This window comes from Oncorhynchus mykiss, chromosome 6 (assembly GCF_057628025.1).
Source record: "Oncorhynchus mykiss isolate SJ-2025 chromosome 6, ASM5762802v1, whole genome shotgun sequence".
NCBI classification, from domain to species: domain Eukaryota; kingdom Metazoa; phylum Chordata; class Actinopteri; order Salmoniformes; family Salmonidae; genus Oncorhynchus; species Oncorhynchus mykiss.
This window is the reverse complement of record NC_143027.1, coordinates 12,295,728-12,309,953: the sequence shown is the minus strand read 5'-3', so window position 1 is coordinate 12,309,953 and position 14,226 is coordinate 12,295,728. Positions and strand designations below refer to the sequence as shown.

Sequence of the window (14,226 nt, the reverse complement as noted above, 5' to 3'; positions counted from 1 at the left end):
AATCTCTCTGACTATGGAATGATATTCATCACTATGTTCTTGTTTTATCATACCTCATCTTGTTGTTAAGTGAAAATTAATTTCCCAATGTAAATTGTAAAACTGTGTCCCAATATCAATACTTGACTGCTACTTAGAGTGAAGTGATGTAACCTATTGTATTGAACATGCATTTTCAACAGTGTCCAAGTATGGATATTGGGTCACAGGCTGAAGGGAGTGGTGTTTGTTGTTGTTGTAATTTCAGGTGCTGGATGATGACACAGCAGAGGAGCGGCGTGTGTACCAGCTGACCCTGACCTCAGTCACGCCCGGGGCAGGGATCAGCCCCTTGGCCCAGAGGGCCACGGTCACCATGGCAGCCAGTGATCTTCCCCACGGCCTGTTCTCCTTTGTCCAAGGCCTCATCAGGGCCTCTGAGGAGGAGGGCAAGGTGAGTGCGCCTGGGCAGTCTTGGGCCATGATCTTAAACAACCACATTGTTGAAACTCACTAGAGGATGTCTAACTGGTTAGAACTGCCCTATCAGAGCCTGGGAACGGTCTGACCAGCCCTATCAGAGCCTGGGAATGGTCTGACCTGTCCTATCAGAGGGAGGGTGGGCTGAGGAAGCAATAGAATGGTTGATAGTCAGAAGTGTAACTTAAGTTATTTAACTGTGTGTAGGGGGTGTGTACTGGCGGCAGAGAAGTCAGGCGCAGGAGAGCAAAAAACTGATTTACAACGGCGCAGTTTAATAAACAAAACCACTGTAAACAGAACAATAAATCAATGGGTAAACAAAACCCGTACACACCAGCATAACGTGCACAAGCACCACAAAAAACAATACCAGACAAAACCCGTACACACCAGCATAACGTGCACAAGCACCACAAAAAACAATACCAGACAAAACCCGTACACACCAGCATAACGTGCACAAGCACCACAAAAAACAATTCCGGACAAGGACATGGGGGGAACAGAGGGTTAAATACACAACATGTAATGATGGTATTGAAACCAGGTGTGTAGGAAGATGAGACAAAACAAATGGAAAATGAAAGGTGGATCGGCGATGGCTAGAAGACCGGTGACGGCGACCGCCGAACGCAGCCCGAACAAGGAGAGGCACGTGACACTGTGTTTTAGTCAAGAGTCATCATATGATGATATGACTGCCTATTTTTGCCCCCTCCTCCTCCACCTTCTCTTCTCCCCCAGGTTAATGTAACAGTGGTGCGCTCCATGGGCAGGTTTGGGAGTGTGTGGGTAACCTACCAGACAGCAGGCAGTGTAGCGGTCAGTGGAGTGGACTTCACCAGTGCCTCGGGTAGGCTTCTGTTTGGCCCAGGTCAGACTACGCGTGGGGTCACACTGAGCATCCATGACGACGACCTCCCAGAGGGACCTGAGGAGTTCTACCTCAACATCACCACAGTGGAGCTCCTCAATGACAGGTAGGTAGACCCTGGACAGTGATCTAGAGGCATTTCTGTGCTTCCTGTCCTCCAGTTAAGGTTAGGGGGGTTGAAGAGGGAAAGCTGATCCTAGATCTGTTGCTAAGGACAACTTCTACCCTGAGCTGCTGATGTGGGGTTTAGGTGTGGGAGGAGAATCCCAAACCTGGTTAGTGATCAAAATGCCATGGTCAGAAATGTGGATTTCACTGTAAGTGAGGTGGAAGGTGTGGGTCTCTGTGGTGTGAGCTGTGGTAGAGTTGAAGGTAAATGCAGATTAATGCTGTTTTACCTACCTTTTTATTTAGTTTGAACGTTCACCCACCTTTCACCACAAACGGAGATCAGTGTTGTCCATCTATTTATTTTTACCTTTACATCACTGGGTGTGAGACGGAGTGGTGTTGTCTCTGACCTCTATCCCCCTCCTGTGGTCAGTAATGTGGACTTCAGTGTGAGGGAGCACGGCCTGCAACGAGACCAGCCTCCAGCCATCGGCAATGTTTCCTCCGTCATGATCGTCATCCAGAAGAGTGACAACTCAGAGGGCGTTCTGGAGTTCCTGCCTGACTATGTCAACATCACAGGTCAGCCTCTAATACACACACACACGTTGACACTATTCAACATAGCTATTAGTATCAGGCATCACTTTAGCAAATGTAATTTCATCCTCTTAATATGTAATGGACCTTATTAAAATAGAGGGATTCTGAGAGTGGTGATTGGATGAATGCAATATGTAAGGAGTATTACAATACAGTATTAAGGTGTACATTTGTCCCCGTCCATGATAGCACCCTATTCCCTACATAGTGTACTACTTTTGACCAGAGCCCCATAGGTGCCATTTGGGATGCACTGATTGTATTTAATCCTCCTCTCGTCTCTCTCCAGTGGAGGAGGATGTGGGCAGTGCGTCCATCCCGGTGGTGAGGAGGGTGGGTTACTACGGCCTGGTCACAGCAGAGTACACCTCTAGGGGTCTGACTGCCAGGGCCGGTCTGGACTATATCCTGGGCAACGGCTCGCTCACCTTCCTCCATGGCCACAACACCAGTCACATCAACGTGTCCATTATAGACGACCAGGACAGGTAAGTCTGTCTCCCTCTCTGTCTCCCTCTCTGTCTCCCTCTCTGTCTCCCTCTCTGTCTCCCTCTCTGTCTCCCTCTCTGTCTCCCTCTCTGTCTCCCTCTCTGTCTGTCTCTCCACAGATCACCTTTAAAATGTTTCCTCTCCCAGCCACGAAACAACGTTTCATAATTTGATTGTGGTATTGCTGCACATTTTGTGATCATGTATTCCGATGAGATTTGGTATATCTGAGATTTGGTATATCTGAGATTTGGTATATCTGAGATTGGTATATCTGAGATTGGTATATCTGAAGTCTACAACATTCTATTAGAATATGGATGTGAACATGAAAGAGCAGTAATGCAGTCATAACTCTTCTCCCAGGGAGGACGCCGAGACGTTTGAGATCCAGCTGTCAGGTGCCACGGGCGGAGCCATACTGGGTACTCATCTGATTGCCAGGGTTACCATCGCCAAGAGCGACTCGCCCAATGGCGTGGTCCGTTTCCTGAACGCGAGTGTGATCACCTTGGTGAACCCCAACAGTACCCTGAAGTTCAGCCTGCACCTGGAGAGGGCGGGGGGGTTTGTAGGCAACGCTACGGTAAGCCTATGGGACACTCCCCCTCACTCTGTCTCCCTCTTGTTAGGTCTGTAGCCTCAGTCACCTTCGGGATGGTTTCCCAGACACAGACTAAAAAGAACGCTCGATAGAGAATCTCCAGTGAAAGTGTTTTTTTAGTCCAGAGGGAAGGTGAATTTGTGTTTGCGGAATCGGCCACTAGTGTCTAACTGCCATGTTCTGTCTCTCTGACAGAGGTACAAGAGCTTGTTCACTGTCACCATTTCTCTGCCAGATAACCATCACTCATGCTAAACTTAATGACACTGCCATACCTGTTAGACTATGCAACGGGTAATGTCTTGATTCTGTATTTTTCATAAGGGAACGATTGGTCCGAATATATTTGGCAGTAATATTAATCTAGTCTTCTTGTCTTTGCCAGCATGAGAGTGATGCAATACCAGCCAATCGGAATCATTGATCTCCTTTCCTCAGATAACATGGATCATTCTGGGTCCCAACACCAAAGAGGTCTTGCCACCCGTAAACACAGACATTGGAGATCCTGTGAATGGATCATTCCATTTCAGAGACGGGGAGGGGGGATTGCGCACCATTGATCTCAGGATTCTACCCCATGCGGAGGTGGAGGTGGCGGAGACCTTTGTGGTCATGCTTCAACTCCTCTCAGGTGACATGGACATTGACCCCCGAGCTGGCTCTGTCACACTCAAGGTACATCACAATCCCAATGAGTGACATCTCAATATTAATACGAACCCCAGTTGTATTAAAACCATTATATTGAAATGACTTCACAGGCTCTTATTGATATTCAGATTCTCTGAATCGTGGCGACAATATGTGGTTTTCTCTTGGTTTGGTGTGTGTGTGTGTGTGTGTGTGCCTCAGATTGAGAAGTTTGGAGACCCTAATGGTATAGTTGAGTTGACAGAGGAGGACCTTAGAGAGCGTGTGTACAGTGAGCCCACATCCGGCGAGGGGCCGCTCAACATCTCCCTGCTCATCACGCGCAGACACGGTGTCATGGGCAACGTCACGGTACGACCACCTCGAGGGTGACATCATACTGTTGCAGACAGAATATGGCTTTAAGGGCAATGCTCCGGCTTTGAGTGTGTCCCTTTAACTGAGGTTTGCTGGGAGACTGTATGAGCCGAGTTCATTACACTGTCTGTCCGATAAAATGTACAGCCAATTTACAGGTATGTTTTAGATGTGTGTGTGTGTGTGTCTCTCAGGTGCACTGGCAGATCCTGAGTGACTCTGACACAACGGGGGACTTCTCGGCCCTCAACGGCTCTGTGGTTATCCTGGATGGTCAGAGGGGGGCAGAGGTGGTCCTCACTCTTCTACCTGATGCCGTGCCCGAGCTGGAGGAGCTCTACCTGCTCCGGCTGAGCTCCGTGGAGGGTGGCGCCACCCTGAACACCAACCGCAGTACCACCCTCTTCAGGGTGCGTGCCAACGACGAGCCGCACGGCGTGTTCGGCCTGGCGGCGGAGCGGCAGGCGGTGGTTGTGGTGGGGAGGGGGGCCGGGTTGGTCAGAGTCCTGGCCCTGAACGTGACACGCCAGGCTGGGGCCTTCGGCAACGCCAGTGTGGGCTACCGGATCAGTACTGGGCCTGGGCTGAATGGACAGGAGCTGCTAGGGGGGGCGGCTGTGGGGAGAGTCCTGATCAAGCATGGAGAGGATTCAGCCTCTGACTCAGTGCCAATCAGTACTCAGGTAAGAGAGGACTCAAAGATATACTCAAGACCAGGGTTGCCATGGTTTTATATGATTTTGATGCATCAATGGGGGATCATGCACTCGTGCTATGAATATACTCATACATTTTCTGGCACTTTATGAAGATAACATTGAATCTGTATAGTTTTTCATAGCTTTCCATAACCTCCCTAATAAGGCCATTTTATCAAACCAAACTTGTCTCCAGTACTCCACTGACCCTGCCTCTGTTGTCCTGGTTACCAGGCTGAATGTCTCTCTCTCTGTCCTCTAGTGCTGTGTCACTGACCCTGCCTCTGTCGTCCTGGTTACCAGGCTGAATGTCTCTCTCTCTGTCTTCTAGTGCTGTGTCACTGACCCTGCCTCTGTCGTCCTGGTTACCAGGCTGAATGTCTCTCTCTCTGTCTTCTAGTGCTGTGTCACTGACCCTGCCTCTGTCGTCCTGGTTACCAGGCTGAATGTCTCTCTCTCTCTGTCCTCTAGTGCTGTGTCACTGACCCTGCCTCTGTAGTCCTGGTTACCAGGCTGAAAGTTCTCTCTCTTCTAGGTGTTTCTCTCAGTGGGTGTGAACTTTACTTTGGAGCTTACAGACGTGCGCCTCCTGGGACCTCTCTTCAGCTCCCCACCTCGCCTCCTACTGGAGGCCAGGGTCGCCATAGTGACCGTCCCAGAGGAAGCAGCCAGCGCTGAGGTATCAGTTAATAACTTTATGGAGTAAGGTGAAGTTGCACCTAAATGCTGATCTTGGTTCAGTTTTGCATTAATGGTTATGGCTAGGATTAGGTTGTGGGAAGCTGATCCCAGACCTGTATAAATAGGGAAACTTGACTCTGGAGCTTACTATTGTCCCAACGAGGAAGATGTAAGTGCTGCATGTGTGGCTCCCCTGTTAGCCACTAGGAGGCGTAGTTACACCCTTTTTGAAACCCATCTCCACTCCCACTACATTGGAAAGACGGATGGGAGGATGCTCTGTATGTAACTGAATTACTGCTCTGCGGTTGGTAGCACCTCCCTGTGAACACACAACCTCTCTCAGTCATGACCTTAGAAGAAGTACATGTTACATGAGCCTTTCAAAGTCAGTTGACCAGCTTGGTGCTGACCACGAAATAGACTTAGCATTTTGACCTAGCTAGCCACCACTACCACCTCTTCTGCTAACAGACAGTATTATAAAAGCATTACAGCGGTACACAGGGCTGTGGACACTCATAATGGCATCACCTCATTCTACAGAGGCACCGTTACCGTGGAAATGGTCTCCAACACTCATCTTGTCCTTTTGATCCGTCTTTAGTCAGACGTTCTTCAACACAACATTCTAATACTATGTAGTTTTGCTTCGTCTCACAAGTTGTTAGATCTGTACTGGGCTTTAATGGAACTGTTGTGTCACATCTTTCCCTATTCCTCCTGTGTGTGTGTGTGTGTGTAGGTGGGCTTTGTCTCGTTGGCGTTGCAGGTCTCCAGTGTGGAGACGGGTGTGTGTGAGGCGCTGGTGTACAGGACTGGGTTATTTGGAGCGGTGAGGGTGGAGTGGAGCGCAGGGTACCCCCCCGGACAGGCTCCGTTAGGATTCAGGCCTGGAGTCATCACCCCCAGCTCAGGTAAGGACCTCAAAGGGAAACTGACCACTGTGAGCTCAGAGGGAAACTGACCACTGTGAGCTCAGAGGGAAACTGACCACTGTGAGCTCAGAGGGAAACTGACCACTGTGAGCTCAGAGGGAAACTGACCACTGTGAGCTTTAGAAGAGGTTTGGTGTGGATCTAAAATGTCCAGGTCTCTCCCTATTGGTTAATTTTCCCTCTCTCTCTCTCTAACCGAAGGAGGGAATGTGAACAGGCTGAGAAGGTCTCATTTTCTCTAAGTAAACCCACCAGATCATCTCCTCCAGTCTCATTTAATTATCTCCCTTTCCAAACACCACCACCAACAAACACCCTAGAAAATGACCACGCAGATAGGAGGAATTGATGTGAGCTGTGTGGTCTGAGGGTGTTTGTCTGAGGGTGTTTGTCTGAGGGAGTGGTCTGAGGGTGTTTGTCCTCCTCCTCAGGCTCAGTGACAATGGCCCATGGAGAGAGGAGCCAGGCTGTGTCCCTCCAGGCCCTCTCTAATGTGTCTGAGCCAGCGGCCTTCGCCCTCCACCTCACTGCAGCCGGCTCCAGCTCCCCTGCTCCTGGGGTAGCTAGACTCCGGTACAGTAAACAGACTCACTTGCCAAGCTTATAGCGCTTCTATGCACTGTAGACATAGGGCTGGGAACCCGCTGACTGAAGATGGCATTCTGTATGTAACAGTAATGTTACAAAGTTTAACAGCCATGGTGTGATGCTACTCTCTGTTTCCCTCTCCAGGTCAGGGTTCACGGTGGCAGAGGTTGAGCCTCTGGGGCTGTACCAGTTCGCGCCGGACTCCCGCCAGCTGGTCATCAAGGAGGACGTGCAGACCATCACCCTCTACGTCCAGCGGCTCTATGGTTTTCGTAGCAACCGTACCCGCCTGTCTTACCAGACGGTGTCGGGCAGTGCCCTGGCAGGACAGGACTTCGCTGGAGTGCGGGATGGAGAGCTGTTCTTTGACTCACCTCGCCAGACCTCCGCCTTGCTCCGGCTGTCCGTTCTGGATGACGCGCTCTTGGAGCCAGACGAAACCTTCTTTGTCAACCTGACAGACGTCCAGGTACTGAGCGGTGGTGGTGACCCCCAATCGGGTGAACCCCGGCCCCATCTCATCCCACAACACAGCGTGGCCACCGTTACCATCCTGGCCAGCGATGTCACGGTGGGGGTGCTGAGCATCGGGCCGGGACTGGTTGAGACAACAGAGGACAGGGAGGAAGGGAGCCAGCAGGAGAAGAGAGTGCTCCTCAGGGTCCATAGGTCTAGCAGTCTGGCTGGGCCAGTGAGGGTCAAGGTGCAGGCTTATGGAGGTGGGAGTGTTGGGAGTCCATCTCTTCCCTTTGCTCCAGAGCCCAACAAGACCCTGGCCCTGGTGGGGCAAGACTTCAAGCTGGAGTCCGCCCTGGTGTCACTGCAGGAGGGGCAGAGTGAGGCCGAGGTCAGCCTCATCATCCTAGATGACTCTGAGCCTGAGGGACAGGAAGTGTTCTTCATCTACCTCAGCGACCCAGAGGGAGGTGCGCAGATCGCAGATGGGCCCGACCAGCAGGGCTTCAGCTCCTTTGCCAAAATCATCATCCTAGGTAAATACTGAAACGCTATATCTGCCTCGGGCTCCATGTCATATGCTCCTCAGTCTACCCATTGGTCAGCCAATTCAAGGTAATGTCATGCTCTAGTTTCTCTAGAACAATGTGTTCTCTGTCTAGGTCATTGTTTTCCAATTCAATCCCTAAATGAGTTCACTGGGCATCTGATTGCAGATCCAGTGATGTGAAATCTATTCCACTGTTCAGTTGAAGATAACTGATGATATAATCAAAGGCACCGTTACAACAGGATTGGGAAGCTTGATGCGCTGGTTTGTTGAATGCTCTGTGTACATACAGTGAATAGCATACATATGGAAAAAGTAATATCAATATCTCTCTTTCCTTCTTTCTTTGTCTCTCTCTCTCTGTCTCTCTCTCTCTCTCCTTCTTTCTCTGTCTCTCTCGCTCTGTCTCTCTCTCTCTCTCTCTCTGTCTCTCTCTCTCTCTCTCTCTCTCTCTCTCTCCCCTTCTTTCTCTCTCTCTCTCTCTCTCTCTCTCTCTCTCTCTCTCCTTCTTTCTCTCTCTCTCTCTCTCTCTCTCTCTCTCTCTCTCTCTCTCTGTCTCTGTCTCTGTCTCTCTCTCTCTCTCTCTCCTTCTTTCTCTGTCTCTGTCTCTGTCTCTCTCTCTCTCTCTTTCCTTCTTTCTCGGTCTCTGTCTCTCTCTCTCTCTCCTTCTTTCTCTGTCTCTCTCGCTCTGTCTCTCTCTCTCTCTCTGTGTCTCTCTCTCTCTCTCTCTCCTTCTTTGTGTCTCTCTCTCTCCTTCTTTCTCTGTCTCTCTGTCTCTGTCTCTGTCTCTCTCTCTCTCTCTCTCTCTCCCCTTCTTTCTCTCTCTCTCTCTCTCTCTCTCTCTCTCCTTCTTTCTCTCTCTCTCTCTCTCTCTCTCTCTGTCTCTGTCTCTGTCTCTGTCTCTGTCTCTCTCTCTCTCTCTCTCTCTCTCTCCTTCTTTCTCTGTCTCTGTCTCTGTCTCTGTCTGTCTCTCTCTCCTTCTTTCTCGGTCTCTGTCGCTCTCTCTCTCTCCTTCTTTCTCTGTCTCTCTCGCTCTGTCTCTCTCTCTCTCTCTGTGTCTCTCTCTCTCTCTCTCTCCTTCTTTGTGTCTCTCTCTCTCCTTCTTTCTCTGTCTCTCTCTCTCTCTCTCTCTCTCTCTCTGTCTCTGTCTCTGTCTCTCTCTCTCTCTCTCTCCTTCTTTCTCTGTGTCTCTCTCTCTCTCTCTCTCTCCTTCTTTCTCTGTCTCTCTCTCTGTCTCTCTGTCTCTCCTTCTTTCTCTGTCTCTCTCTCTGTCTCTCTCTCTGTCTCTCCTTCTTTCTCTCTCTCCCTCTCTCTCTGTCTCTCCCTCTCTCTCTCTCTCTCTCTCTCTGTCTCTGTCTCTGTCTCTCTCTTTCTTCCCACTCCCTCCCTCCACTTTCTCTCAGGGAGTGATTTCCATAACGGGATAGTGGGTTTCAGTGTGAGTTCTCTGCTGGGTCAGGGTCTGGACGAGGACTCAGAAGTAAACAGAACAGCCCTACTTTACTTGCAGAGACAACAAAACAGGTAGGTCATTTCCTCCATATCGACCCTGTTCCCATATCACCTGAAAGCTGCAATGATCACCCCCAGCCACTGGGGGGCGCTGCGTGTGTGTTTGTGTGACCGGTCTGCTTCCCCCACACAGGGCCTTTGAGGACGTTGAGGTGAAGTGGCGGGCCACGTTCAGCAGGGAGGGGCCATCCCTGGTCAACAACGGAGTGAACCTGACACGGGAGCTCTGGCAGACCTCAGGCAAAGTGCTTTGCAGGAGAGGACAGGTCCTCTGTGTCTTCAGCATGGAGGTCCGACAGGACCAGGTGAGTCCCAGGTAGTATCTCTCCCTTGGTTAGAGGAGGGTTTGGCCGGGGGTAGGCTGTCATTGTAAAATAACAATTTGTTCTTAACTGATTTGCTTGGTTAAATAAAATCAAATGTAGGTCAGGGTGGTACCAGAATAGACACATGTCACAGTACTATAAAACTGTCAGCAAATCCTCTCTGTTTGGAGCACTGACTTGAAGGAACAAGCAGGATGTCCTAATACTGAAGCTCTTTCCCTGGATGTCCTAATACTGAAGCTCTCTCCCTGGATGTCCTAATACTGAAGCTCTGTCCCTAGATGTCCTAATCCTGAAGCTCTGTCCCTAGATGTCCTAATACTGAAGCTCTGTCCCTGGATGTCCTAATCCTGAAGCTCTCTCCCTAGATGTCCTAATACTGAAGCTCTGTCCCTGGATGTCCTAATCCTGAAGCTCTGTCCCTGGATGTCCTAATCCTGAAGCTCTCTCCCTGGATGTCCTAATCCTGAAGCTCTCTCCCTGGATGTCCTAATCCTGAAGCTCTGTCCCTAGATGTCCTAATACTGAAGCTCTGACTCTGGCAGACCACACATCTCTTTTGTTTGTCCACATTTCTTTCTGCTGTAGTGTCAGAGGCTCTGGCTGTGTATTAATGTGGACGTTAGTGGAGAGATTGGGCTGTGAGTGGCATCGAGGTCAATATAGGGTCACAGGAGCAGGGCAGGAAGGTCCTGTGGCGTAATCACACCCTCCTCTCCTCTCCTCTCCTCTCCTCTCCTCTCCTTGGTCAGCAAGTAGCCTAGTTGTTAGAGCGTTGGGCCAGTATCTGAAAGGTCACTGGTTTGAATACCCAAGTTGACAATGACTGACCCTGTAAAACAACACATTTCACTGCGCCTATCCGGTGTATGTAACAATAAAACATATATTAGATTTTTTGGGTGGTCTGACCAGGCAGCTCACCCAGCCCACATCCTGTCCTGCTATGTGTCTGTGTGTGAGGGCTATTTTAGGGCACACCTCCTCCGATTGAGTGCTGTCTGTCTGCTGTGCTTCCTCCCCTCCTACTTCCCTGCTGTTATGACACAGTCCTCAGACTTGGAGAGGAGAGACAAAAGTCCCAGATTGTTGAAGGCTGCAGGACTGGTCCTGGGGCTCAATTCTATAACTAATTTTATAAACATTGCTTGTACTGTACAGTAATTTTATGGCTGGGGAAGCTCATAATCCCATGTTCAACAGTACTGTAATTGTATGGCTGGGGAAACCCATAATCCCATGTTCAACACTAAAGTCATTTTATGGCTGGGGAAGCCCCTAATCCCATGTTTAACAGTACTGTAATTTTATGGCCTGGAAGCCCATAATCCCATGTTTAACAGTACTGTAATTTTATGACCTGGAAACCCATAATCCCATGTTTAACAGTACTATAATCTTATGGCTGGGGAAACCCATAATCCCATGTTTAACAGTACTATAATCTTATGGCTGGGGAAACCCATAATCCCATGTTTAACAGTACTATAATCTTATGGCTGGGGAAGCCCATAATCCCATGTTTAACAGTACTATAATCTTATGGCTGGGGAAGCCCATAAACCCATGTTTAACAGTACTATAATCTTATGGCTGGGGAAGCCCATAATCCCATGTTTAACAGTACTATAATTTTATGGCTGGGGAAACCCATAATCCCATGTTTAACAGTACTATAATCTTATGGCTGGGGAAACCCATAATCCCATGTTTAACAGTACTATAATCTTATGGCTGGGGAAACCCATAATCCCATGTTTAACAGTACTATAATCTTATGGCTGGGGAAACCCATAATCCCATGTTTAACAGTACTATAATCTTATGGCTGGGGAAGCCCATAATCCCATGTTTAACAGTACTATAATCTTATGGCTGGGGAAACCCATAATCCCATGTTTAACAGTACTATAATCTTATGGCTGGGGAAACCCATAATCCCATGTTTAACAGTACTATAATCTTATGGCTGGGGAAACCCATAATCCCATGTTTAACAGTACTATAATCTTATGGCTGGGGAAGCCCATAATCCCATGTTTAACAGTACTATAATCTTATGGCTGGGGAAACCCATAATCCCATGTTTAACAGTACTATAATCTTATGGCTGGGGAAACCCATAATCCCATGTTTAACAGTACTATAATCTTATGGCTGGGGAAACCCATAATCCCATGTTTAACAGTACTATAATTTTATGGCTGGGGAAGCCCATAATCCCATGTTTAACAGTACTATAATCTTATGGCTGGGGAAACCCATAATCCCATGTTTAACAGTACTATAATCTTATGGCTGGGGAAACCCATAATCCCATGTTTAACAGTACTATAATCTTATGGCTGGGGAAACCCATAATCCCATGTTTAACAGTACTATAATCTTATGGCTGGGGAAGCCCATAAATCCATGTTCACATTCTATTTTTCTTTTCTTCTTCCTTTTCTCCTCTGTTATGTATTTCCATCTATAACCAGTTAGACGTTCCTTAACTCCCTCTGTCTGCGTATTGCCATAGGAACCCGAGTACCAGGCCTGGTTCCTGGTTGAGATCTACCAGGTGGGTGTTGGTGCTGCCATCAATGAAAGTTCCCGCTTTGCCAACATCACCCTGCTGGAGAGCGATGACCCGCTGGGGCTGGTCTACTTTGCAGTTGGGTCCAGACTGCCTGTAGCCCACCTCAAGACCACCCACCTCAGTCTGCAGGTGTACAGAGAGGCCAGCACGGCCACCAACATCACCGTACTCTACCGCATGCTGGTGAGAAGCATACACACACACACACACACACACAGTGAACACACACACACACATACACTGTACACACACTACATACAGTACAGTGTTCATGGAATAGCCACACACATATTGTCATACATTCCCTCACCATACATTGTCTCCCTTTGTAACCAGTCACATCCTTCTGGTTGAAAATCACCAGTCCCATCTTATTCAGGTTGTTGTATTGTCTAACTCACTAGATCAGATTTCCACTCATCTCCCTCACCTAATTATACTGACCGGATGTGTTTCACCTTCAATGTCTAACGGTGTGTTGGTCATGGGTCATCTAAGTCAAACTCTACTGCAATGCCAGCAAGAGACACTAACACCCAAAAAGCACCCAGCCCCAAATCCTAGCCTTAGTTCCCAGCCCCAGCCTCAATCCCAGCCTGTCCCAGCCCCCCAACCCTAGCCTCAGCCCCAGTGTCAGCCTCAGTCCCAGCCACCGAACCCTAGCCTCAGTCTCAGCCCCGGTGTCAGCATCAGTCCCAGCCTCAACCCCAGCCTGTCCCAGCCACCCAACCCTAGGCTCAGTCCCAGCCTAAACCCCAGCCTGTCCCAGCCCCCCAACCCTAGCCTCAGTCTCAGCCCCAGTGTCAGCCTCAGTCCCGGGCCCAGCCTCAGTCCTAGCTTCAACCCCAACCTGTCCCAGCCCCCCAACCCTAGCCTCAGTCCCAGCCACCCAACCCTAGCCTCAGTCCCAGCCTGTCCCAGCCACCCAACCCTAGCATCAGTCCCAGTCCCAGCCTGTCCCAGCCCTAGCCTCAGTCCCAGTGTCAGCCTCAGTCCCAGCCACCCAACCCTAACATCAGTCCCAGTCCCAGCCTCAGTCCCAGTCCCAGCCCTAGTCCCCAGGAATTGGCTCAGGATGTATCGATGACACGCTCCATCCAGTAGCTCCCTATTCCTCAAATGGTTTCTGTCGATCTATTGTGTAGGGTGTCTACTGAAAACACGCTTTTGTGATGAAATTGAATTTCCTTGTTATAAAATAAACATTACCAAAACAAATGATTATTCGTGTTTTGGATTAAAAAAAATGGATTTCGATTCCAAATATATCCAATAATAAGCACTGAGCTCTGTTGACATAGGAATGCAGGTTCCTCGTAACAACTACATTAGCATGACGCGAGCTGAACTCAATGTAAAAGGCTTTGTGTAACGGTTTTCCTGTGGTGAAGTTGAGGCGGACCAAAACGCAGCGTGGTTATATTGATTCATGTTTAATGAAAAAACGATAAACACGAACACTACAAAACAATAAACGTGGAAAACCAAAAACAGCCCTATCTGGTGCAAAACACAGAGACAGGAACAATCACCCACAAACACACAGTGAAACCCAGGCTACCTAAGTATGATTTTCAATCAGAGACAACTAATGACACCTGCCTCTGATTGAGAACCATACTAGGCCGAAAACATAGAAATACCCAAAACCTAGAAAAACAAACATAGACTGCCCACCCAACTCACGCCCTGACCATACTAAATAAATACAAAACAAAGGAAATAAAGGTCAGAACATCACA

The 14,226-nt window shown here is 48.9% G+C and overlaps 1 protein-coding gene across 1 annotated transcript in view; it reads left to right on the top strand.

Moving 5' to 3' along the window:
- LOC110525279 (adhesion G protein-coupled receptor V1) overlaps positions 1–14,226 on the top strand; it is a 255,023-nt gene that overhangs the window by 123,455 nt on the left and 117,342 nt on the right. Inside the window, exons 63-77 of the mRNA XM_036979421.2 lie at positions 248–433; positions 1,207–1,442; positions 1,881–2,029; positions 2,340–2,538; positions 2,906–3,125; positions 3,582–3,821; positions 3,999–4,148; positions 4,349–4,837; positions 5,388–5,531; positions 6,279–6,450; positions 6,903–7,044; positions 7,204–8,051; positions 9,469–9,589; positions 9,711–9,882; positions 12,425–12,667. Of these exons, the coding sequence (XP_036835316.2) occupies positions 248–433; positions 1,207–1,442; positions 1,881–2,029; positions 2,340–2,538; positions 2,906–3,125; positions 3,582–3,821; positions 3,999–4,148; positions 4,349–4,837; positions 5,388–5,531; positions 6,279–6,450; positions 6,903–7,044; positions 7,204–8,051; positions 9,469–9,589; positions 9,711–9,882; positions 12,425–12,667 (3,711 nt within the window). The remainder of the gene's footprint in view (positions 1–247; positions 434–1,206; positions 1,443–1,880; positions 2,030–2,339; positions 2,539–2,905; positions 3,126–3,581; positions 3,822–3,998; positions 4,149–4,348; positions 4,838–5,387; positions 5,532–6,278; positions 6,451–6,902; positions 7,045–7,203; positions 8,052–9,468; positions 9,590–9,710; positions 9,883–12,424; positions 12,668–14,226) is intronic.